Raw genomic sequence first — 26090 nt, forward strand, 5'->3', positions numbered from 1 at the left:
GAAATTACAACCACAAACAAAATCGTACTTGTAGTATCAGTTGGGGTATTCTAAATTATTGTCCATACATGGTAATAAAACTCATATACAAGTGCATCTCAATAAATTAGAATATCATCAAAGAGTTAATTTATTTCAGTAATTCAATACAATAAGGGAAACACATACAGTGCCTACAAGTAGTATTCAACACCCTGCAGATTTAGCAGGTTTCATAAGATGCAAATAAGTTAGAGCCTGCAAACTTCAAACAAGAGCAGGATTTATTTTACAGATGCATAAATCTTACAAACCAACAAGTTATGTTGCTCAGTTAAATTTTAATAAATTTTCAACATAAAAGTGTGGGTCAATTATTATTCAACCCCTAGGTTTAATATTTTGTGGAATAACCCTTGTTTGCAATTACAGCTAATAATCGTCTTTTATAAGACCTGATCAGGCCGGCACAGGTCTCTGGAGTTATCTTGGCCCACTCCTCCATGCAGATCTTCTCCAAGTTATCTAGGTTCTTTGGGTGTCTCATGTGGACTTTAATCTTGAGCTCCTTCCACAAGTTTTCAATTGGGTTAAGGTCAGGAGACTGACTAGGCCACTGCAACACCTTGATTTTTTCCCTCTTGAACCAGGCCTTGGTTTTCTTGGCTGTGTGCTTTGGGTCGTTGTCTTGTTGGAAGATGAAATGACGACCCATCTTAAGATTCTTGATGGAGGAGCGGAGGTTCTTGGCCAAAATCTCCAGGTAGGCCGTGCTATCCATCTTCCCATGGATGCGGACCAGATGGCCAGGCCCCTTGGCTGAGAAACAGCCCCACAGCATGATGCTGCCACCACCATGCTTGACTGTAGGGATGGTATTCTTGGGGTCGTATGCAGTGCCATCCAGTCTCCAAACGTCACGTGTGTGGTTGGCACCAAAGATCTCGATCTTGGTCTCATCAGACCAGAGAACCTTGAACCAGTCTATCTCAGAGTCCTCCAAGTGATCATGAGCAAACTGTAGACGAGCCTTGACATGACGCTTTGAAAGTAAAGGTACCTTACGGGCTCGTCTGGAACGGAGACCATTGCGGTGGAGTACGTTACTTATGGTATTGACTGAAACCAATGTCCCCACTGCCATGAGATCTTCCCGGAGCTCTTTCCTTGTTGTCCTTGGGTTAGCCTTGACTCTTCGGACAAGCCTAGCCTTGGCACGGGTGGAAACTTTCAAAAGCTGTCCAGGCCGTGGAAGGCTAACAGTAGTTCCATAAGCCTTCCACTTCCGGATGATGCTCCCAACAGTGGAGACAGGTAGGCCCAACTCCTTGAAAAGGGTTTTGTACCCCTTGCCAGCCTTGTGACCCTCCACGATCTTTTCTCTGATGGCCTTGGAATGCTCCTTTGTCTTTCCCATGTTGACCAAGTATGAGTGCTGTTCACAAGTTTGGGGAGGGTCTTAATTAGTCAGAAAAGGCTGGAAAAAGAGATAATTAATCCAAACATGTGAAGCTCATTGTTCTTTGTGCCTGAAATACTTCTTAATACTTTAGGGGAACCAAACAGAATTCTTGTGGTTTGAGGGATTGAATAATAAATGACCCTCTGAATAAACTTTTCACAATTTTAAAAAAAAAATAAAAAAATAAATAACATTCTTTTTTGCTGCAGTGCATTTCACACTTCCAGGCTGATCTACAGTCCAAATGTAACAATGCCAAGTTAATTCCGAATGTGTAAACCTGCTAAATCTGCATGGGGTTGAATACTACTTGTAGGCACTGTATATCATATAGAGTCATTACACAGAGAGTGATCTATATCACGTGTTCATTACTGTTAATGTTGATGATTATGGCTTACAGCCAATTAAAATCCAAAAGTCATTATCTCAGAAAATTAGAATAATTACCACATAGAATTGTTGGTGTGGAGGAGGTACAGTACAAGCAATGTGCTGTACTGGTTATCAATAAGAAAGTACAATACTGTATCCACAAATGTAAATGGATAGATATAGTAAATACTGTATTAAATATTTGAACAAAAGGCACATCTCCATCATTATTCACCAATCACAAAGGATAGCCACTCCATAATAGCATGAGGAAACCAAAGAGACCAGGAGCTTTTTAACAGGCAAAGTACAAAAGTTTAGAGAGGGATAGATGTGATCCATCTGGGAATAAGAGGTGGTAATGTTAAAAAACTTCTGGCACAGAAAGAAATGAGATGGATCATTAGGTTGGATACTGTTGCCCCATTGGGGCTTAATGAAGCAGCAAATTTTGCGCCCTTCTTATAATAATTCTGTGAGGTTCTTTTCCTTCCCCTCTATTCCTATGACTTGTTTTTTAAGATATATGCCCCTGCCAGTTTTTAAATTTGGATTTTAAACCTTTGTTTTTTGTGCTACACGTTTTCTAAAACCTGTATTCTTAACCCCAATTCATAGGATCCATAACGTGACTCAGATATGGAGGAGTGATGAGAGGGAAAGGAGGAGAAAATGTGAGAAAAAAGAGAGAAAGCAATACGGGAACATTGATATATTTGACTACTATCAACAGATAAAGTTCTAATACCCTGGAGGAGAGCCAGAAATTGGTTTATGCTTCTCATTTATTATAACAAATGTTCCTCTTTTTATCCTTTATGATGTACTCCCGTGTTTTATAAAAATCTAATGTTCTCACTTTTCCATATTGTGGTTACGGTACTTGTCCCTGCTGCACCTGTCACTTTTATATAGGTAGAACTATCTGCAGAATTAGTGGTATATCCCTTGCACGTCGGTCTTCAGAACATTTCTCTATGTTCAGAAAGGTCGCTGTGCGCATGCCCGTCACAGCTACGATTCGTCCCTCTGACTCGTCCGGCGCATCTATGATGAGAGCTGTGACGCATAGCGTCCTTGGTTACCTGGATTTCCGGGTACCTTCTCTCTGTGCATTGCCGAGCGGAGCGGAAGTGGACGTTCCGTTTGCGATGCGCATGCGCCGCATTAGCGATCTTTCTTGATTGATGTATGGGATAACCAATTGGACTATTCTTTACTATATTTAAGATCCGGTTTTGGGGTTGTGAATTAAACCCGCCCTGAGGAAGCTGAGATGTGCGACGCGAAACGCGCGTTGGTTGGGTCTGTTTGAACTGTGGGACGCAGGTGTGACGCTCTGTAATAATGGGTAAGTTGATGGCTTAAGACTCTGGATATACTCTTTGCATCCTTGCTCATTTAGAGCTTGTCTGGCCAAAAAAAACCTATGTCTATGATAGGCTTATGAGCGTACCCCTCTGTCCCACTTTTCATGGGTGTTTTTCCCCCTTCACAGCACAATTTTAATCTGTATGTCCTTTCATCTTGCAGTGATACTGTGTGATTATTGTTAAATTAAATAAACTTTTGTACTTTGCCTGTTAAAAAGCTCCTGGTCTCTTTGGTTTCCTCATAGTATATACTGTACTGTACAATGGTATACTGTATACAGTACATACATACAGAAAGTTACCTCCAGAGCGGGTCAGAGTGTGGTGAAAGGACGGAACCAGAAGTGTGTATGGTGGGAATTTGTTCTTATTGCAAATCATTGCTCTTAAACCAAGTTACAAAGTTGTAAAAAGCTTTGCTTGTCTTGAAAAACGCTCTCAAACCAAGATACTCTTAATCCAAGGTTCCACTGTACTTCAAAATGTCAATACATTGTATACAGTCTCATGAAACAGAAGTGATGGACAAAAGAAGTTATGCGTGCAAACTAAGGCTTTGTTCACACTGCATTTCTAGCACTTCAGCTAAATTGTGTGTAAATTGTTAAAGTGTAATTACCATTGGTGAGGGTCTCAGTATTCGGACCCTCCACCCCCACCTACCAGAAACTCTATGCAGAACCTATAATATTTTACATTTTTTATGAAATGATAGATACACTTTAAAAACAATTAATGGAATAATGATCATTCAGAATCCACGTTTTCATTAGACAGCGTAAAATCACCAATTTGAATGCTACTTGTCCTCTCTCCGACACTTTATCTTCATACTACATATTGTTTGTGTGTTTGATTGTTTTTTAAACGAATAACATTTTATACCTCCACTCTTTGCACAGATCCATGTATGGTCTTCAAAGTATCTTTATACAAAACAAATATGCCAACAGCATACCCATTTACAGTCTGACCAAATAGGTACCTAAATGAAGATAATAGATATCAGCATAATGTACAATATGTATTCTATAATTCCAAATAAGTAGTTATAGGATTCAATACTAAGAATTAACATTTTCTTACGTGGCCTTAATATTTACGACTAGTTCTTCATCCTTATAATAAAAAAACTTCTTATCTGTTTCCAGCTCAACATTGAAAGTTGGAAGCACTGTGACGAAAATACATAATAAGAAAAATAATTTTGTTAAAAAGGTGACAACAAATGTATATATAAAAAAATAAACAAATATTGCTTTTGATGATTTAGTGTGTCTATGTATTTCCATACAGAGACAGGAATAAAGGGCTTACAGATGTCCTGTAGTAACAAAGTATCAGACATGTTGAAATCCAATAGAATTTCTCCTATATATATAACATTGCTAGCCAAAATCAACAGAATCAGCTGACATTTACTAAATAGTTAATTGGGTTATCCACTACTGTAACAACCCATTCTCCTTCCCCATGTTTGGCTCAATTAAAATAAAAAAACTTATACTCACCTCCCATGTTGGCACCGTTCCAGCGGTTCCTGCTACAAAGCCCTGGATTAGTAATTGTCAGTGGTCTATGAGACCCCCCATTACTAATCGTGTAAGAAAAAAGAAAGAAAACACAAAACACAGAAAAATCCTTTATTTTAAAAAGAAAAAACAACCTCAATGTGCACACATAGCCTAATCCAGTAATTCGGCATTGAGATTAATGAGTTCACCTGAGGTGACAGCTGGAAGTTTCCACAATACCACAGCAGTGATCTCAGGTGAACTCACCTTAGGTGAACTCAATAAACTCACCTCAAGGGAACTCAATGAACTGATCTCAAGTGAACTCAATGAACTCATTTCAGGCAAACTCATTGAACTGGGTTTTGATAAAGCTGTGAAAATTGCATCACCTGGTCTTTTCTAATGATGATTGTGAACAAGCCACAACCCCAACAGTTTAACTAAGGTCTAAAAGCTTGATCAAAGTTATCTGAGCACACTAATCTCCAAGGGTGCCTAAACTGTAATTTTAAAAATGTAAAAGATGAGTATATATAAAATTTTGCTTAAAATACAAAGGAAATGTGTCATCTTTAACTATATGCCTTTACTGATTGTTTCACCTTCAAGTTGCTTAAATGTTCACAAGAACAGTAGTTTTGACCAGTCATGCCCAAACTTTTGCATGCCACTGTACATGCATGAAAATTAAATGTGTGACAGCAATGCTACATGCAGTAGGAATAAGCCAAGTGAATATTTTGAAATTCAAATTCAACCACTTTGCCAAATTTTCCTGAAAAATTCAATTTGCATTAAGAAATTTGCGCCAAATTTTTAATACTACAGAGCTTCTATATGACCAGAAAAGATTTGCACAAAACTTTGAGGTCTCCTAGGATTTTATTGACCTCCTTTTCAACTCTTTCACAGAACCAAAGCCTTACTAATACCCTAGTGTCTTCAACCTATCTGGTTTGGAGAAAACGAGAAGTAACCAATAGTACTCAACAGCCTATTTATCTGCACATTGCCGAATCATACTTTTTAGGCTATTTAAATCGTAAAATGGACCAAAAATTATGCATTCTTGTGGCTGATGCCTACATTGCTAGTATTTATACACAGGTGGTGCAAATGGGAGAAGCCGTGGCTTTTTCATTCAGAGTGGGGTGAAAAAGTATCCCTGTTTGGAGAGTATCAAGAACTTTGTTCTTTATATAGCTTTTTAACAAGCCGTCCAAAAAATATTTAAGGATCAAAAACAGGTGTGCTGGTTTAAAAGTGAAGAAATAAAAGCTTCTTAAATAAGAGTAAAAAAATGATCCTTTTTTTAGGATCCACAACAAGTTCGCTATTATCAAATTGACTCAAGCCATCCATATCTAACTTTTTTTTTTTGTTAGAAAGCATGGAAAGGCAAGGTATTTTCAAGTGAAGAAGCAATGGCTCATCGACAGGCTTTTTAAGAAAGGAACTCTATTTTCAGCGATAGTGAGCTTCCCAGAAGTATATTCAAGCACCATAAAACACATTGTGCATCCAGGAGATCTGTGACTGTTGTGATTGTGTGGCAACAGCATGAGAAGCCTCACAGTGGAAAAATATTACAATGCAGGCAAAGAGATGTTTGGCAGCGTAGAAGTAGCAATTAGAGATGAGTGAACCCAAGGTTCGGTGTTCCGTTTTTTGCTGAACACTTACTTTTAAAAACAAAAATAGGAGTTTGGGTGTTTTACTTATGAACTTCACTCATGTGAGCATCGCTGTGCGTAGGTACACTCGGTGCTCTGCCCACTATGAGACGCTTGCAGTGTTTGAACAGCTCGCACTACGGGTAACAACAGCGTAATCAAATGTAGTGTGCAACCACCCAAAAAATGAAAAAACCCTGCCCACCTGCATCCGGAAGTGATCTGCTTATGGTTGGCTGCATGTGGGTGGAGACCCGCACTGGCAATCAGTGACTTCCATTGTTGTTTGAGCCAAGTCCGAACCTGTGGAGGTACGGTTTGCTGCACGCATCGAACCGAACTTCCAAGGGTTCGTTCATCTCTAGTAGCAACAGCAGCCCCAGCATCAGCAGTATAGCACTATAAAACACAGTAACAAGCAGGAGCTGCATGCCTGACATGGCTGTGCACTGCTGCGGCAGTGGCAGAAGCCACATGGTACCGAATTATAATACAGCAGGCAAGGAGATGTCTGACAGTTTAATGCGGGCTTTACACGAAACGACCGATCATGCGATGCATCGTCGTTGTCACGGTTTTCGTGACGCACATCTGTCATCGTACACGATGTCGTCTCGTGTGACACCTCCTAGCGACGCAGTATTGCTCACAAATCATGAGTCGTGTACTCGTCGCTAGGTTTTATAAAATTGTTTTGCTCCGTGTGACACCCCGGGAACGATGAACACTGCTTACCTGCGTCCCGCGGCACCCGCGGCTATGTGGAAGGAAGTAGGTGGGCGGGATGTTTACATCCCGCTCATCCCTGCCCCTCCGCTTCTATTGGCCGACTGCCATGTGATGCCGAACGTCCCTCCCACTTCAAAAAGTAAGTAGGTGTGACGGGGGTTAAACGAGTTTGTGCGCCACTGGCAGCGATTTGCCCGTGATGCAAAAACAACGGGGGCGGGTACGATCGCTCGTGCTATCACACGATAGATCGACTCGTGTAAAGCAGGCATAAGTGGCAGCTCCAACAGCAACAGTGCTTCAGTATAGATCCCATGATGCCCAGTTGAACATGTGCCATTTGCACTGGCATCTGCAGAACAGTGTAGAACACAGTTAATAGACAGTCTGGCAGGTAGATGGTATAGCCAATTTAATCATTGGTTTCAGCTGAAGGTGAATGAAAATCAGCATTGATCTATTTTTGATTGTTTTTTCATATATTAGACTTTCCATGCTGTGGTGGATAACCTTGTCCGCTTGGGTGCTACAAAGCAATCAACAGAGCTGAGTACCCTGTCTGGTAGTAGACTGGAAATTAGACATGACATAGTAAACTGGACCAATTCTTGCCATGGGTCCAATCTGTTGACCCTGAAGTCTATTGGAATGAGGCTCAGGATATCTGCCAAACAAATGAATGGCTTGAGTGTCTCTGTTTGCTGAAGTGCTTCTGGTTGCTGTAATAGCAGATAAAATATCTAGTCCATCATGTCCAATATACTGCAGCTGTTGCTGCTGGTTTGACGGCTTGGTGTAGCCTTAATACTGACCCAGTTGGGGGAGCACTGTGTATATGTGTATATGGGGATTGCAAAGGGATCTGCTTGTTAGTCATGCAGGTGGCAGGCGTCCACTCAGTTTTTTTATATTCCCTTTTGGAAGTAAAAAAAATCCCTATTATGCTTTTATGGTGAGAGTCTAAAAACATGGTTATTCAATGTTCATGCTTTTGCTTTATGTTAATACATCATCACAGCAAACTCCTCCAGAATGGCTGAGAGTCCCATTGGTTCTTTTTCATCATCCAGCTGCAACAGTTGATTCTCATGAGCAGTGTCGTCAACATCATTTTCACTATGACTGTAAGCCTCATTCCATGTCTGTGCCAGATCTATGTCCCCCTCTATTTTCACCAGCTGCTGGTCCTTCTCTTCCTCCTTTAAATGCTGCAGCATGTAACATGGATCTTGAGGGTTCCTCACGGACAGTGGGCAAGAATGAATATGCAAACTGCTCTTTCCCAATCACCTCTTGCATACTGGTGAGTGTTTTTTTACATGATAAATATGGAGAGCATGGTAAACTCCATTCCAAGAGACCTGTTAAAGGCAAAGGAGGCCATACAGTATGTGATTTGTGTTTGTCACTACTACTGCAGAGATGGTTGATGCCATCAGTGCTGGAGGTGTTGCTTCTGCTAGCAGGTCTCACTTTTTTTCTGTGATATGTGTTTTTTTTTTATCGTGCTGTCACATCTATTGCCCTTGCTGCTTTGGTTTAATAAACATTTTTAACATAAGAATAACATTTAAAGGGGTGGTTCACCCAAATTTTTTATTTTCTAGATCGATATATTGAGAAACAATGTTTCTCTCAAATACCTTATGTTGGCAATAGTGCCTGTGAGAGGCGCTATTGCAGACCGTTGCTCCACGCTCCGTGACCCCCAGGCTCCGTGACCTCGGGGATCCGGTGACGTCATGTCAAGTTCCGGATCACATAACATCACCGCGGCTGGGCTCAAGTCTTTGTGACTCACTGGGCTGTGGGTGGTGTTTCACCGCTTGTCACAGCCCAGTGTGTCTCCTGCTTGCAGCGCTCTGCTGTGAGGGAGGAAGAAGCAGATGGGCTGTGAGGAGTGGTGAAACACCGCCCAGAGCCCATCACTCACGGACACTGCGGCCGGCCGCGGTGTCAGGAACTTGACGTGATGTCACCAGATCCCCGAGTTCATGGAGCCCGGGGGTCACGGAGCGGGGAACAGCGTTACGCAGTAGCACCTCTCACAGGCACTATTGCCAAGATAAGTTATTTGAGAAAAACATTGTTTCTCAACATAATATAGATCTAGAAAATAAAAAATATGGGTGAACCACCCTTTTAATGTGTCTAAAACATTCTTACCACAGTAAACCCACCCAGGAAAAATATTAAATAAACCAGAAATGCTAGACAAAGTTCACATGACAGAAAAAAGGATAATTCAACAACAGCATTACTGTAATATCCCTTAAAAAAGCACTGCCATCAAAGTTTTTATCTTCATAATATATTGAAATCATCATAGAATACAGCCCTGTGTACTTACAAATTGCTCATTTTGCCTTTCTACTCAGTAAATTCTTCTCTTTTCTCAGCTCTTTGTAAAGACAGAAAGCCTCTTGTCCCTGCATGAGTAATTCCCTCTTCAACTCCTGACCGCACTGCTCCCCTCCTCCACTACCATTGATTTTTGCAGCGGCTCATAACTCATGAAGGGAAAATTGACTTCCTGGTTCTATATATAGCATAGAAAATTTCAGATAGTCAGCTTTTAATCACATGACGTCATAGACCTGATGGAAAACAAAAGAATTAACTGTGTAGAAAGGCAAAATGAGCAATTGTAAGTACATAGTATTGCTCTATCCCTGCTGTGTTACATTATAGTTACTAAATAGGTGTCATACATTATTCAGTTGTCTCTAAACTTTAAAACACGTGTAACTTTTAATGTTTTTCTATTTCTTTTTTTGAAGGGTAAATATAATGTTCTGTTTGCTGTGTATTTCAGGAATCACACTCAGTGCAGATCTTCAGGCTCTTTATTAGGTGGTGTTGTCAGCCATTACATCTCCCTCTGCTGCCTGCACTCTGTCTGCAGTACCAGCGAGTTCCCACTTGCTTGTGGTGCACACATACAAGAGACCCCTAGAAGCCCCTAGATGCCAACAACATATAACATATTGCTACATCCTTTCTCTTTTAACTGGAAGAACAATTTAACATAATAAACACAACAGTTATCTGACCAAGTAAGAGTTAATTACAATATATACAGTTAGATATAATCCTTGAGGTGCGCAGGCTTTCTGATCATTCTGCCCGCCCTAGTAACATAAGAAGAGTCACTGTCCACCTCTGGTAGTTCTTCTGATTCAGGTAATATGCCTTCTGATATTGCCTGTCTCTGGCTAGCATCCTCACCCTGATGGTCAGCAGGCACTGTTGATACTTGGCTTGTACATGCTGACTCATTGTCTTGGGTGTCAGGATACTGTTCAAAAGGTCATGAATCATCTTGTTCTTGTGTTTTCCTCAGATATCTCCGATTTCTCCTTAGGCTTCTTCCGTTTTCTGTTACAATTTCGTAGGACCGAGTTCCTAATTTCTGGACAACCTTTGCCTTTTGCCAGTGTTTGTCATACTTGCTGCTTGGCTGCAGCCGTATGTTATCATTCCTCTAGAGATCTGGCAGATCCTTTGCAGATTTATGGTAATAGAAAGCTTGCCTGTCTTGATTTTTCTTTAGTTGAGCTTTGACGTTTCCCACCAACTTTGGCTTTAACAGATGACTAGCGGTTGCTATGAGTGTCTTTGTACGCCTACTCATGAGCCTCTGTGCCGGACTGCTGTCTATGCCTTGGGTGGGTGTGTTTCTATGATCCAGTATAGACAGATATACATCAGTACCTACCTGTTTTGCTTTTTGCATGAGTCTTTTGGCCGTTTTTACTGACGACTCTGCTTTGCCATTACTCTGCAGATATCTTGGCGAAGAAATCTGGTGTTCAAATTCCCATCTCTTGCTTAAGGTTTTGAACTCTTCTGAAGTAAACTGAGCAGCATTGTCAGAGAATACGATATCCGGAATGCTATACCTGGCAAAATGGGCCTTGAGTTTTTTTAATCACTGTTCTTGCACTGGGGTCCTGTAACAAATCAACCTCCCAAAAGTTAGACAAATACAGTAGTCCACTGTAATCAGGTATTCTTTGTCATGCCATGTGAACATGTCTGTTCCAATTTTTGATTAAGGCCTCTGTGGAATTTCATGAGGTTGCAATGTCTCCTTTTGTTGCTTATCACTGCAGGATGCACATATTTCACATTGTGCTGTATAGTTTTTAATGTAGTCATTCATTCCTGGCCAATAAATAGATTCTCGTGCTCGCCATAGACATCCTTCCCTGCCTAAGTGAGAAGAGTGCAGTGTTTCCAGTATGTCTCTTCTGAGAGCTTCTGGTATAACAGCTCTGTCTCCTTTAAAGATGATTCCTTGCTGCACTAACAGTTCATCTCTTATGTGGAAGAATGGATAAAATCCCCTTGGTGCATGTTGCTTGTACTTTGGCCAGGCCTACAAGATGACAGTCTTTAATATCTGGAGAATTTTATCCTTTTCTGTGCAAGTCTGTATTTGCTTCAACTTGTCTTTTGACACTGCCAGGTAGTCACACATATTGATGGTTTCAATTTCATTCTCCTCATCATTTGTGACGAGTAGGTATGCTATGCTTAGAGTATTTGCAATCTGTAAGTCTCTTCCTGGACAGTAACAGATGTGAAAATCGTATTTCTGAAGTCGTAACAGCATACACTGTAATCTCTTTGGGGCATTTAGTTGTGGTTTCTTTGTAATGCTCTCCAACAGCTTGTGATCCGACTGCACCATTGCTCGTCAACCATAGATGTACTAGTGAAACTTCTCCATCCCAAATTCCATAGCCAGTAGCTCCTTCTCAATCTGAGCATATCCCTGCTCTGGTGTTGTTAGGGCTCTGCTTGCAAACACGATTGGCCGTTTGTTCTGCATTAGTGTGGCTCCAAGGCCTTTTTCTGAAGCATCACATTGTACCACTTCTTGATCTGGGTCGAAATACTTTAGGGTTGCTGCATCTGCAATAGCCTTCTTTACTGACCGGAAAGCAGTTTCCTGGCTTTCTGTCCATTCCCAGAGCACATCTTTGTGGGTTAGCTGTCTCAGTGGCTCACATATCTGACAGATGCTTACAAAATTTGGAGAGATAATTTATCATGCCCAGAAATCGTTGTACTCCACACACATCAGTAGGGGGTGGCAAATCTTGAATTGTTCTCACCTTTTCTGGATCCACTTTTACACCATTTGAGGTCAGAAGATGTCCATTATATGCAACTTCTGTCATTTTTGGGGTTTGAACTTGTCCAAGTTCAGCTTTATTTGTTTTGCTCTACATCGGTCCAAAAATTGTATCATCTTCTGATCATGATGCTTGATTGCAGATTCCATGTCTTCACCTTCTCCTACTATGAGGATATCATCTGCTATTGTTTTTACTCCAGGAAGTCCTTCCAAAGCCTGCATCAATTTCTGCTGGAACATCTCCGGAGCAGGTTTTAGTCCGATGGGCATTCTCGGCCATTTATAGCGTCCAAATGGTGAAGAAAATGTTGTCAATAAACTTGATTCTTCAGTCACTTCCACATGCCAGAATCCATTTTGACATCACATTCAGAAAATATTTTAGCCTTTGATAGATCTGGGAGAACATCATTCAATGTTGGCATCAGGTAATGATTTCTTTTCAGCGCCTTGTTGAGTAGCTTCGGATCAATGCATATTCTTAACTTGCCTGATGGTTTCTGCACTATGACCAGACTGCTGATCCAATCTGTGCACTTCTGGACTGGTTCTATCATGCCTTTTCTCTGTAAATCTTGTAGCTCTACTTTCAGTGGTTGCATTAAAGCTACAGGCACTCTTTTTGGAGGTAATCTGGTAGGCTGCATGGTTTTATCAATTTCTAGCCTGTATTTACCTTCAAAACACCCATCACCTTCAAATAAATCAGCATACTACTTTTTATTTTTTGAAAGTCCAAATTGCGCTCTGCGTTTAGTTTGGGATTTTGTATATCCTGGGAAACTTCAACAGACATAATGATTTGAGACTGTACTTTTATTGCCTGCACTGTTTTTACTCCAAGTAATGGTACATGGTTCCCACCATGCAGCACGGTAAATTCAACTCTGTAACTTTTCCTGTTACATGGGTTCCGTATTTTGAGCTTACATGTCCTCATAGGTTTCAGAACACTTTTGTTGTACATCACCAGTACCTTGTCCGTTGGCTCAATGGAAACCTGCTTGTTCAGCAGACCACTTGGAATTACATTGCAGCTTGCTCCACAATCCAGCTGAAATCTAATGGGCTTCTCATCCAACAGGAAGGTTGCATAGAGCTGCTTGGCATCCTTGACTACTGGCTGCCTGATTACATTGACATTCTCTGTTGCAGGCTGCAGCTGTAGCCATGTAATGTCCTCTGCACTGTCAGTGTCTGGTGTCACAGTGTGGACCTGTCTATGCTGTTTGCCTGTTCCCAGCCGGCAGACAACTGAGAAATTATTCTTCTTGCCACATGACCTGCAGGTTTCGCCAATGCTGAACATTTGGTTTTGTCTCTCTCATGTCTTTTAACACTATATTTGCAGTGGATCGTGCTTATAGGGGAGCTTGGTCTTGTCTTTCCTTTCATAGATACTGCATGTACCTTATCATCATCATCATTATCACTGGTGCATGCCATTATCTTCAGGCTGTGTTTTGTCAGCTCAGCAGCCCTGCAGATTTGCATGCAACTCTCCAAGTTCAACTCTTCCTCTCTGAGTAATCTTTCTCTGAGGCAAATGTCTTTGATGCCACATACAATTCTGTCTCTTATGAGGCTATCTCTGATTTCCCCAAAGCCACATGTTGCAGCCAATGAGAAAACGATGACCAGGACGGCCGGACCTCATAATAGTAAAATGCATGTACCCCAAAACATAATAGAATGAGAACAGAGACACCAGGGGGCTATACCATGCTAGTACAAGAAAAGTAATCCAAACACTGTTTGAGAAAGTATGTCAATTTTATTGTACAAAAATTTATTTATAAAACAGTGTAAATATCACAGTAGAAGAGTGATTAATAGTTATAAAAACCAGTAAGAGAGGTGGAGAGGAGAAATTTCCCACAGAGAGGACGGGAGGCTGACCCCAACAATAGCCACAGGAGGCAAAATCATAAGGAAAACCACTAATGCAAATAGGGCAAGGAAAATAGGAGGTGATTAAATCCCTAGTGCATTGGTGGTAGTCAGTCAGAGTGAAAAAGCCTACCTGTATATTAGTAGAAAAGGGCTGAAGGGGAAAGCCTGCCGTCCAAGGTGTGGCACCGGTCCTGACACGTGTTTCAGTAACTGCTTCAGGAGACCGTTACATGTTGCAGCCAATGTCCTCAGCTCTGTCACATATCTGTCTACATTTTCACCATCCGCCTGCTGTCTTGTGAAAAACTTGTATCTCTCCACAGTCTCATTTCTCTTCAGGTCACAATGTTGATCAAATGCCTCCACAATGTCTGCTAGGACGAGGCGGTCTGTGTCTGGCAGTAAGGTCTGAGCTAGTTCTCTGACTTTTTCCCCAATTAAGTTAAAAAAAAAAAAAAGCTTTGCTTTATGTTTGACATCACTGGGGTCCACTGTCAGATCCACATACAGAGTAAACTCCTCTTTCCAGTGTCTCCATGCCCAGCTACCACCAAGTTCTGTTTGCAGTGTATCTCTGGAATCACACTCAGTGCAGATCTTCAGGCTCTTTATTAGGTGCTGTTGTCAACCATTACATCTCCCTCTGCTGCCTGCACTCTGTCTGCAGTACCAGCGAGTTCCCACTTGCTTGTGGTGCACACATACAAGTAGTGAGACGCCTAGAGGCCATACAACATATACATATTGCTACATAAAAATTCTGGAATATGGAGATCTTTTTTTTAGGACAAACAGCCTCAGGATTTAGTTTTATCTACAAAAATAGTACTGAGGAGTTTAATACTGCCCTCCCTGTTTGCAGTGTGTGAAGATCACACAGAGTGCTGAAACAGTTTCATCACTTCCCGATATATCAGTTGAATCTTTGCATTAGTATTCACACACAAACTGACACCTCAAATTTTATTTGCTTGAGCACTGAAAGTAGCCCACCTCAAGAAGATAACATTAGACCTCTTTCTATCGATATGTTGAATGAGCGGTGTGCTCTGACCTGCTATCCTCAACACTGTACAAGTATAAAGTGGTGCTCCTTGGCCAGGCTCCATTTTTTATACTGTCTGTGATAGGCACCCCCGGATCGGTTACGCTTGACCACTTGATGAAAAAGCTGAAGGGCATTATGGGCAAACCCTTCATGGCAGCAACTGATGACACTAGCCTGCTTTGAGTCTTCAGCAGTTTGTGAATCAATGCTGGCCATTTGTTTATTTTAAAGTCCACTGCAAATCAAATTGCAAATTGTTCAAATTTAAAATCCTGGGACCTACTAAGGGAATTTAAGGAAACTTGACTCAAAGTCAATCAACACCAGATTGATTTACTTCAAGTCGGTCATCTCATTCTTCTTTTCAGGACCAATCATATTACTAACCAATATAATAGATGCTCACCATATTCTTGCACTTCAAATTGTGTGGCATATTCTTTCTGTGGTGCATGTTTAAATTTTGCAATGATTTTCCATGTGCCAAAGCTGAAATTATAGTAGACCATAAAATAAACATAAATACAGTACATTGACCAAAAAGAATATGCAGTTTCCAGTCTGAGATAATTTACTTCAACAAAACACAAAGCTAACAGCTCAATACAATAAAAGATAGATATATATATATATATATATATATATATATATATATATACAGTGCCTAAAAGTAGTATTCAACCCCCTGCAGATTTAGCAGGTTTACACATTCGGAATTAACTTGGCATTGTGACATTTGGACTGTAGATCAGCCTGGAAGTGTGAAATGCACTGCAGCAAAAAAGAATGTTATTTCTTTTTTTTTTTTTTTAAATTGTGAAAAGTTTATTCAGAGGGTCATTTATTATTCAACCCCTCAAACCACAAGAATTCTGTTTGGTTCCCCTAAAGTATTAAGAAGTATTTCAGGCACAAAGAACAATGAGCTTCACATGTTTGGATTAATTATCTCTTTTTCCAGCCTTTTCTGACTAATTAAGACCCTCCCCAAACTTGTGAACAGCACTCATACTTGGTCAACATGTGAAAGACAAAGGAGCATTCCAAGGCCATCAGAGACAAGATCGTGGAGGGTCACAAGGCTGGCAAGGGGTACAAAACCCTTTCCAAGGAGTTGGGCCTACCTGTCTCCACTGTTGGGAGCATCATCCGGAAGTGGAAGGCTTATGGAACTACTGTTAGCCTTCCACGGCCTGGACAGCTTTTGAAAGTTTCCACCCGTGCCGAGGCCAGGTTTGTCCGAAGAGTCAAGGCTAACCCAAGGACAACAAGGAAAGAGCTCCGGGAAGATCTCATGGCAGTGGGGACATTGGTTTCAGTCAATACCATAAGTAACGTACTCCACCGCAATGGTCTCCGTTCCAGACGAGCCCGTAAGGTACCTTTACTTTCAAAGCGTCATGTCAAGGCTCGTCTACAGTTTGCTCATGATCACTTGGAGGACTCTGAGACAGACTGGTTCAAGGTTCTCTGGTCTGATGAGACCAAGATCGAGATCTTTGGTGCCAACCACACACGTGACGTTTGGAGACTGGATGGCACTGCATACGACCCCAAGAATACCATCCCTACAGTCAAGCATGGTGGTGGCAGCATCCTGCTGTGGGGCTGTTTCTCAGCCAAGGGGCCTGGCCATCTGGTCCGCATCCATGGGAAGATGGATAGCACGGCCTACCTGGATATTTTGGCCAAGAACCTCCGCTCCTCCATCAAGGATCTTAAGATGGGTCGTCATTTCATCTTCCAACAAGACAACGACCCAAAGCACACAGCCAAGAAAACCAAGGTCTGGTTCAAGAGGTGTTGCAGTGGCCTAGTCAGTCTCCTGACCTTAACCCAATTGAAAACTTGTGGAAGGAGCTCAAGATTAAAGTCCACATGAGACACCCAAAGAACCTAGATAACTTGGAGAAGATCTGCATGGAGGAGTGGGCCAAGATAACTCCAGAGACCTGTGCCGGCCTGATCAGGTCTTATAAAAGACGATTATTAGCTGTAATTGCAAACAAGGGTTATTCCACAAAATATTAAACCTAGGGGTTGAATAATAATTGACCCACACTTTTATGTTGAAAATGTATTAAAATTTAACTGAGCAACATAACTTGTTGGTTTGTAAGATTTATGCATCTGTTAATAAATCCTGCTCTTGTTTGAAGTTTGCAGGCTCTAACTTATTTGCATCTTATCAAACCTGCTAAACCTGCAGGGGGTTGAATACTACTTGTAGGCACTGTATATATATATATATATATATATATATATATATATATATATATACACAGTACAGCCCAAAAGTTTGGACACACCTTCTCATTCAAAGAGTTTTCTTTATTTTCATGACTCTAAAAATTGTAGATGCACATAGAAGGCATCAAAACTATGAATTAAAACATGTGGAATGAAATTCTTAAAAAAGTGTGAAACAACTGAAAATATGTCTTATATTCTAGGTTCTTCAGAGTAGCCACCTTTTGCTTTGATTACTACTTTGCACACTCTTGGCATTTTCTTGATGAGCTTCAAGGGGTAGTCACCGGAAATGGTCTTCCAACAGTCTTGAAGGAGTTCCCAGAGATGCTTAGCACTTGTTGACCCTTTTGCCTTCACTCTGCAGTCCAGCTCACCACAAACCATCTCGATTGGGTTCCGGTCTGGTGACTGTGGAGACCAGGTCATCTGGCGTAGCACCCCATCACTCTCCTTCTTAGTGAAATAGCCGTTACACAGCCTGGAGGTGTGTTTGGGGTAATTGTCCTGTTGAAAAATAAATGATGGTCCAACTAAACGTAAACCGGATGGAATAGCACACCGCTGCATGATGCTGTGGTAGGCATGCTGGTTCTGTATGCCTTCAATTTTGAATAAATCCCCAACAGTGTAACCAGCAAAGCACCCACACACAATCACACCTCCTCCTCCATGCTTCACAGTGGGAACCAGGCATGTAGAGTCATTCCGTTCACCTTTTCTACAAAGACACGGTGGTTGGATCCAAAGATCTCAAATTTGGACTCATCAGACAAAAGAACAGATTCCCACTGGTCTAATGTCCATTCCTTGTGTTCTTTAGCCCAAACAAGTCTCTTCTGCTTGTTACCTGTCCTTAGCAGTGGTTTCCTAGCAGCTATGTTACCATGAAGGCCTGCTGCACAAAGTCTCCTCTTAATAGGTGTTCTAGAGATGAGAAGGTGTGTCCAAACTTTTGATCTGCACTGTTATATATATATATATATATCGAGATGTATATATATATACACAGTTAGATTATACATCTATCTATACTGTATATACTGGAGATATATATACATATATATATATGTGTATATATATATATATATGTGTATATATATATATATATATATGTATATATATATATATATATGTGTATATATATATATATATATATATATATATATATATATATATATATATATGTGTATATGCATATATGTGTATATGTATGTATATATATATATATATATATATATATATATATATATATATATATATAGCCAGCATAGCCAGATCTAAAGGGACTATATATCTAAAGCGATATACACTACTGTGACTAACAGGGAATCTGTAAACATAGTTCACCATCAGAAATAAAGTTTTTCTCTTCATCTTAAATGAGTTGAATCCCTAGCAGAGAAACCAGTATCACTTGCGTGGGTTGCACTGGAGTCTGCATGTAAGGGATTCAATGCATTGCAATGTACTAGACCAGAAAAACGGCTAATTAAAGTTGAAGTCCCATAAATTGAAAAACGGAAATACAAGGTGACAAGGCATCCACAATCCATTCCAGCCATAATGGATGTTCTGCCTTCTGCATTTAATGTGTTTTTATTGTGCTTATTTGCTGTACATATATGTTTTCTTTATTAGGTTGTCTACAGTACTTTAGCTCCCTCTAGTGACCAAACTTTATCAGCACTAGTCTTGTTTTTCATACCTCTTTTCTCCTCTCCTTTGCGGTACATTTTCTTATGACTCACATACGGAGAACATTCTCCATCTTGTTCCGCTTGTGATCGAATCGCTGGTAAGGAAGTCTATGTTCTGCTGCCATCTCATGGGCTGTACGCTCTCTATGTTAGTTAGCTGCATTTACTAAGCAAGATTTAAGCTGTTTGTACATTTGTATGTATATTGTACAGGCATCTGTATATATGTTTCCCTGTTGTATTATACACGTGCTGATTTGTACATATCTTATTGTTCCTAGTTTCACCACATTTACTAATTCTCAATAAATACACAAACTTCAAGCAACAGTTTCCATATTGAGCTATGATGGATGAAAGTTTAGCTGCCTGTCAAACTTCACACACCTCAGGGCCCGTGTAGGGAGGACAAAACAATGGAGCTTCAAAAATTTAAACAGTGCCCCTTCCCTTCCAAGCTCTGCCATGCAGCCAAACAGTAGTTTTCCACCACATATGGGATATAGGTGTACTCAGGAAAAATTGCACAACAAATTGTACAGTCAATTTTTTCCTTTTACTCTTCTGAAAATTAAACATTTTTGGTTAAAAAACATTTTTGTAGGAAAAAATGTGTTTTTTCATTTTCACGGCTCAATGTTATTTGATCATCTGTGGGATCAAGATGCTCACCACACATCTAGTTAAATTCCTTGATGGGTATAATTTCCAAAAAGGAGTTACTTGTGGGGGAGCTCCCTTGTTTAGGCAAATTTGTGGCTCTGCAAACACAATATTTTTTTCCTTCCACATTGCTTTAGTTCCTGTTGTCGATAAACTTCTTGAATGTGGTTCTGAGCAATTTGAGGGGGTGCAGTTTTTCAAATGGAGTATTTTAGTCAAGTAGGCCCTTCAAAGTCAGTTCTGATGTGGTGCCTAAAAAAATTTGGTTTTATAAATATTGTTTGAAGAAAATTCAAATCGCTGATAAACTTTTCCCCTTTCTAACTTCCTAACCACAAAAATATAGTGTTTAAAAAATTATACTGATATAAAGTAGGCATGTGGTGAATGTTATATATTGTGTGATTATAACTATCTGGTTTAAGGTTATAAAAATTCCATTTGAAAATTGCAAAACTTTCACATTTTTGTCAAATTTTCAATATTTTTTTAAAGAAATGCAAATCATTTCAACCAAGATTTACCACTAACATGAAGTACAATGTGTGCCGCCCCGACAGCGGATCGCACCGCTCGGATCCGTGGGTGTGCTTGCTTGTGTCTTGAGGGTCTCCGGACCCGTGGGGCTAAGGGCCACACTGAAATGTGAAGGGGGATATTTACAGGGGAGTAGTAGTTCGTGACACCACCCGTGGTGTACGGTAATTAGGGAATAGCGCCGCTGCCGTTGGGAGTACCCGGGATGATGGAGTGGGGCAGCAAGGTTTCGTTGCCCTCCACGAGTAGGGGAAGGGCCCTGGACTCTGGATGGGATGATAAGGGGATGCCGTGCAGGGGTCACTCAGGTACTCACTCAGCAAATAAGCAGACTCTGACAACCGGGTAAACCAAGTCTCTGACTGTCGTTGTCTCTCAGAGGGGAGCTTGTCCGGGTCCCGTCCCCTGCAGCACTGCCTGGTGATCCGTGACCTGCCTCCTGGCACAAGGTGTAGATTCTCCATAGTGGCCCGGTAGCTTGAAACTTGCCGGGCCCTGCTCTCCACTGTGGATAAGTGATTTCAGTGGGCCACTTGTGTGGAAAGCCCTATCCCTCTCGTTGCGCTAGTGCCCTCGATCTCTGATCTGGTGGGAACAGTCCATAAAGATCCTATTCTCCGCAGGTTAATTGCCGGGTTGCCTGAAGCTTCTCCCCGACCTAGGGTCTGTGTACCCCACTGTGCCTTCGGTCCCAGACCAGTGATAGGACCAGGCTGCTGACCGTCCTCCTTGACAGGTCCAAGGCACCTAGCCTCAATCCCTTGTGACCAGGGGTCCGACTCCTCTAGGCCCAGACCGTATGCAACCTAGTCAGCTTTCCCTAGGAGCCACTACTCCCAGCTTTCTGATAGCTCCTCTCAGCTCAAGGGTCACCACTTCTCTGCTCTAACACCTTCCACCTCCGAGCGTGACCCCTAGGTGGGCGGCCCTATTCAGCTTAAGAAGACCACTGGTGTGCCTGGTGGGTGTGGTGCAGGGTGTATCTAGGATTTGATTTGCTGTCGGAAGCAGTACTGCAAGATGGGGACCCAGAACCATGAGGGATTTGAACACTGCACGGGGAGGGCAGTTTGTGCAGTACCCTGTGACGACCTGAGTAGTCCAGGGGTGTCACACAATGTGTCATAAAAAAACAATCACATAATCACTGGGATATGTTGAAGAGTTCCAGTGTTAGTACCTCATAAAGTTACCCTGGTCAATAAAATTAAAATTGTAAAATTTGGCCTAGTTAGGAAGATGAAAACAGGCTTGCCGACGAAAGGGTTAAATGTGTTGTCTCATCAGAGACAAACCTTTTATTAAATCAGTCATGGCCATGGCCATGGCCTTCACCTGATCACTGATCATATGGGCAAACTAGCTGTCCTCTACATCGGTCTCTAGGTTTTCGAGAAGATACTGGTAGGCCTGCATCCTTAGTCATGTTGCAAGGCGTTGGACGCTGATTTATAGGGTAGTCATCTCCAGTTGCTTTCTTTCATGAGAGCCTATTTGTATATCTTTTTACAATGTTTGTATATATGATGTACAGTATATTTACAGTAATATAACATTTCTTAATAGGAACCTGTCAGCTGATACATGTTGCTCAAACCGTGGGCAGCAGGTATCAGCCACTGGCTGTATACAGTCAGGTATATTTCATTCTGAAACGCTGTGGCATTTCAGAGAAAAACATACTTTAATAGCCACCGGGGACCAAGCCACACTGTGCACTAGTCGTACAGGCAGGTCACTGGTGGCTTATCCCCGAACGCTGACAGAGACTGACAGGTCAGAAACTGCCAGGCTCCCATCTATCCTTCCAGTCTACAGTGTTGCTTGATTCCTGGTGGCTAATAAACCTATGTTTTTCTCTAAAACGCCCAGCATTTCAGAGCGAAACATACCTGGTTGTGATCATACAGCCAATGACTGATTCATGCTGCCCACACTTTTGTCAGCATGAATAAGCGGAAAAGTTCCCTTTAAAAAAAAAAATAAATAAATAAATAGGATAACCTACGTAACTAGCTCTGGAATCGTTAAGGATAGTCCTGTTAATCCCTTCAAAATTTTCTTCTCCTCTTTATGAACAATTAATCCATTTGGGTTCTAAAAATAGGAGAAATGTGTATAAATACCCAGCATATACTACATTTTTTAGATAGAACAAACAGTACAACAATGAGTATAATTTACTAAATATTTCAGTATTCTGTGTTCTCAAAAGAAATGTATTAAAGGGGTTTTCCAATATACCGAAATTGATGACCAAACCTTAAGATGAGTCATCAATATTAGGTCAGTGAGATGACCATCAATGATCATCCCCCCAATCAACTGTTTTTATCTCTGGAAGCATCAACATAAAAATAGGGTGAGGGAGCAAAACACCATCACTCCATCTCACTGTGTCTGTTTATGCTCTCATCATCTTCATATTAGTGATCAGCGAGCATTACCATGCTCGGGTGCTTGGTACTCATAACGAGTTGTTGGAGGTTTGCATGGGCTCGAGTTTGATGGAGGTCAATGGGGAACTCGAACATTCTTCTCGGAAATATTCTAGAAAAATGTTAGAGCTTCCCATTGACTTGAATTATACTCGGGTAATCGAATCGCGCCCATCCAAGCATGCAACTTCTTATAACGAGTACCAACACCCAAGCATGGTAGTACTCACTCATCACTACTTCATATCACACCCAAAAATAAACAAACTCCCTGAAATCAAACACCCAAACAAAACCAGACTTAGAAGAGACCCTCTTACACAAAAACAGATCCTAGACCATTTAAATTAATGCTAACCAATCAAACCTTCTGAGCTCGTAAAGTTGCAGGGGAATGGTGACAACAACACAAATGTAGGAAGGGGGTGACCAAGTGAAGTATATCTCCTTTATGTAGATCTCTTAATCTGCATATATTCCCCATTATTATAAATATTTAAATCCCTTACCCCTATGTGTATTGTTGTCCTTAAGAGGATTATGCCTGCAGGATTTCAGCCTCCAAGTTATTTTTATGAGCATGTAGTTCTCTAAACAAGAAGTCCAGCAATACCTTTTATAGGATCAATCTGTTTATCCATTACAGTGGAACCTTGGTTAACGAGAACAATCTGTTCTGGGAGTGTGCTTGTTAACCAAGTTACTCGTTCAGCAAAGCAAGATTTCCCATAGGGAATCATTGCAATGCTGACAATTCGTTCCACAACTTGTTAAATGTCCCATCCTTGTGCCCTGTTGTGTCATTCTACACACCTACAAACATGCACAAACACGCACAAATACGCACACACACATACATACAGTATATGTATTATGCTTACCTTACCTTTCGTTCCATTGCCGGCCTTCTGGAACTTGCAGTTCGCCGGTACAGGCTGTGTATGAGGTAACCATCGTGACAAGGGAGGAACTTCCGCTGCCAGAGCGCTGACATCAAAGGCAGGAGCCGCTTGCCTCTGATTGGCCAGCGCGCTGCCTTTGAGTAGCAGCTGACAGCGAAAGTTCCTCCCTCATCGCCATGGTTGACGATACACAGCCTGTAGAGGCGCACTACAAGAACCATGAGGCCGGCGATGGAACGGAAGGTAAAGTGAGCATAATATGTGTACCTTCCGTTCCATCGCCGGCCTCATGGTTCTTGTAGTTCGCCGTCACAGGCTGTGTGTCGGGTAACCATTGCGACCCGATACACATCCTGTACCGGCAAACTACAAGAACCATGAGGCCAGAGATGTAACGGAAGGTAAGGTGAGCATAATATGTGTGTGCGCGTGTTTGTGTGTGTTTGTGTGGACTGCACGAGTGGGTTAGAGCGCGGTGGATGTACGGAACCGGAAGTGTGTGCGGTGAGCATTTTGCTCGTACAGCAAAGCTTGCTAGTAAACTGAGTTACAAATTTACAGCAAGCTTTGCCCATTAAGCGAAATACTCGCTAACTGGGTTACTCGTTAAGCGAGGTTCCACTGTATTAAGAAATCAATGGTTGAATTGATATGCAAATTAGTCTGCAGAACTATTTGAAGATCTGAAGTCTATTATTCCAGCTCTAGTTCCTACCCAGCGCTGTCTCTACCTGCACACAGCACAGAGGCTGTTGGTCAAAAAGGAAGAGGTGGAGCTGGGCGGGGAATAGAGCTGGAGTCACTGAAACTTCAGTTCTATCATAGGGCGCCCTCATGAAACTGTTACACGTGGGTCGGGGTGGAGGGACTCTTTGCCTGGGACCCCACACATTACTTAGATTGATAGAACTATACCTTAATATAATCGATCTTTATTGCAAGCCGATATATTCTTGTGGGTGTTTTAAACATTTAGATGCTTTTGAGCTATTACATTTTGGAGGGGATACTTTTCTCATTATTATACTTTGCACTTTCACATGCTCATATGCTGCACTTTTTTCTAGGCTTTGTATGCTGTCTCTCTTAGGACGTTTTTCTCCTGTTTAATATCTTTTTTTTAATCTGCAGTAATAAACATTTCATATTTTTAACTCTTATTTTTACGTAAATCTCTTCTCCACCGGTGTGATAGTCATATATCCACTGATATGGGTACATTAACCTTTATAAGTTTGTAGAAATTGTATGTATATCTCCTTGAATTTGATAGTGGTTTTTTTTTCTACAAACACATTGCTTTTTATGGTTATGTATATTACTAGAAGGTGGCCCGATTCTACGCATCGGGTATTCTGGAATTTACGTATTGTGTAGTTAAAGTATGATTTAGTTATATATATATATATATATATATATATATATATATATATATATGTTGTTGTCTGTAGTTACCAAGTGTTTGTGTAGGGCGCTGTACATGTTCTGGGTGTTGTCTGGGTGTGGCGGGGGGTGAAATCGGTGTTGTTTGTGTGTTGCGTTGTGTGTCGTTATTTGTGGAGCGCTGTGTGTCTGTATCGATGTGTGTGTGTGTTGCGCGGTTTGTGTGGGGTGTGTGTGTGTGTTTTGGGGGGAGGTATGTTTTGTGCAATGTGTGTGTTGTGCGGTATGTGCGTATATTTGTGTGTGCCGCGGTGTTTGTGTGTTGGGTGTTGTGTGTGTGCGGCGTTGTCTGTGTGTGTGGGTGTCTGTGTAGGGCAGTGTTTGTGGTTCCCAGTGTGTGTGTGGTGTGTTGTGCAGTGCATGTGTGGCAGTGTGTGTGTGTGTTTTGGGGGAGGTGTGCCCCCCATCATTCTCCATCCCCCATGCTGCGCACCCCCCATCGTGCTCCATCCCCCATGCTGCGCACCCCCCATCGTGCTCCATCCCCACTCCCCATTGTGCTCCATCCCCCATGCTGCGTACTCCCCATCGTGCTCCATCCCCCATGCTGCACATTCCCCATCGTGCTCCATTCCCCATGCTGCGCAATCCCAAACATGCTCCTTCCCCCATGCTGCGCACTCCCCATCGTGCTCCATCCCCCATGCTGCGCACTCCCCATCGTGCTCCATCCCCCATGCTGCGCACTCCCCATTGTGCTCCATCCCCCATGCTGCGCATTCCCCATCGTGCTCCATCCCCCATGCTGCGCATTCCCCATCGTGCTCCATCCCCCATGCTGCGCACTCCCAAACATGCTCCATCCCCCATGCTGCGCACTCCCCATCGTGCTCCATCCCCCATGCTGCGCACCCCCCATCGTGCTCCATCCCCCATGCTGCGCATTCCCCATCATGCTCCATCCCCCATGCTGCGCACTCCCAAACGTGCTCCATCCCCCATGCTGCGCACTCCCCATCGTG

General features: G+C 41.8%; 1 protein-coding gene across 1 annotated transcript in view; it reads right to left on the bottom strand.

Annotated features, from left to right (window-relative positions):
- LOC142291993 (venom factor-like) overlaps nt 1-26090 on the bottom strand; it is a 353454-nt gene that overhangs the window by 290577 nt on the left and 36787 nt on the right. Inside the window, exons 5-8 of the mRNA XM_075337006.1 lie at nt 22354-22442; nt 15602-15684; nt 4276-4363; nt 4075-4174 (exon numbers count right to left, since the gene is read on the bottom strand). Of these exons, the coding sequence (XP_075193121.1) occupies nt 4075-4174; nt 4276-4363; nt 15602-15684; nt 22354-22442 (360 nt within the window). The remainder of the gene's footprint in view (nt 1-4074; nt 4175-4275; nt 4364-15601; nt 15685-22353; nt 22443-26090) is intronic.

This window comes from Anomaloglossus baeobatrachus, chromosome 1 (assembly GCF_048569485.1).
Source record: "Anomaloglossus baeobatrachus isolate aAnoBae1 chromosome 1, aAnoBae1.hap1, whole genome shotgun sequence".
NCBI classification, from domain to species: domain Eukaryota; kingdom Metazoa; phylum Chordata; class Amphibia; order Anura; family Aromobatidae; genus Anomaloglossus; species Anomaloglossus baeobatrachus.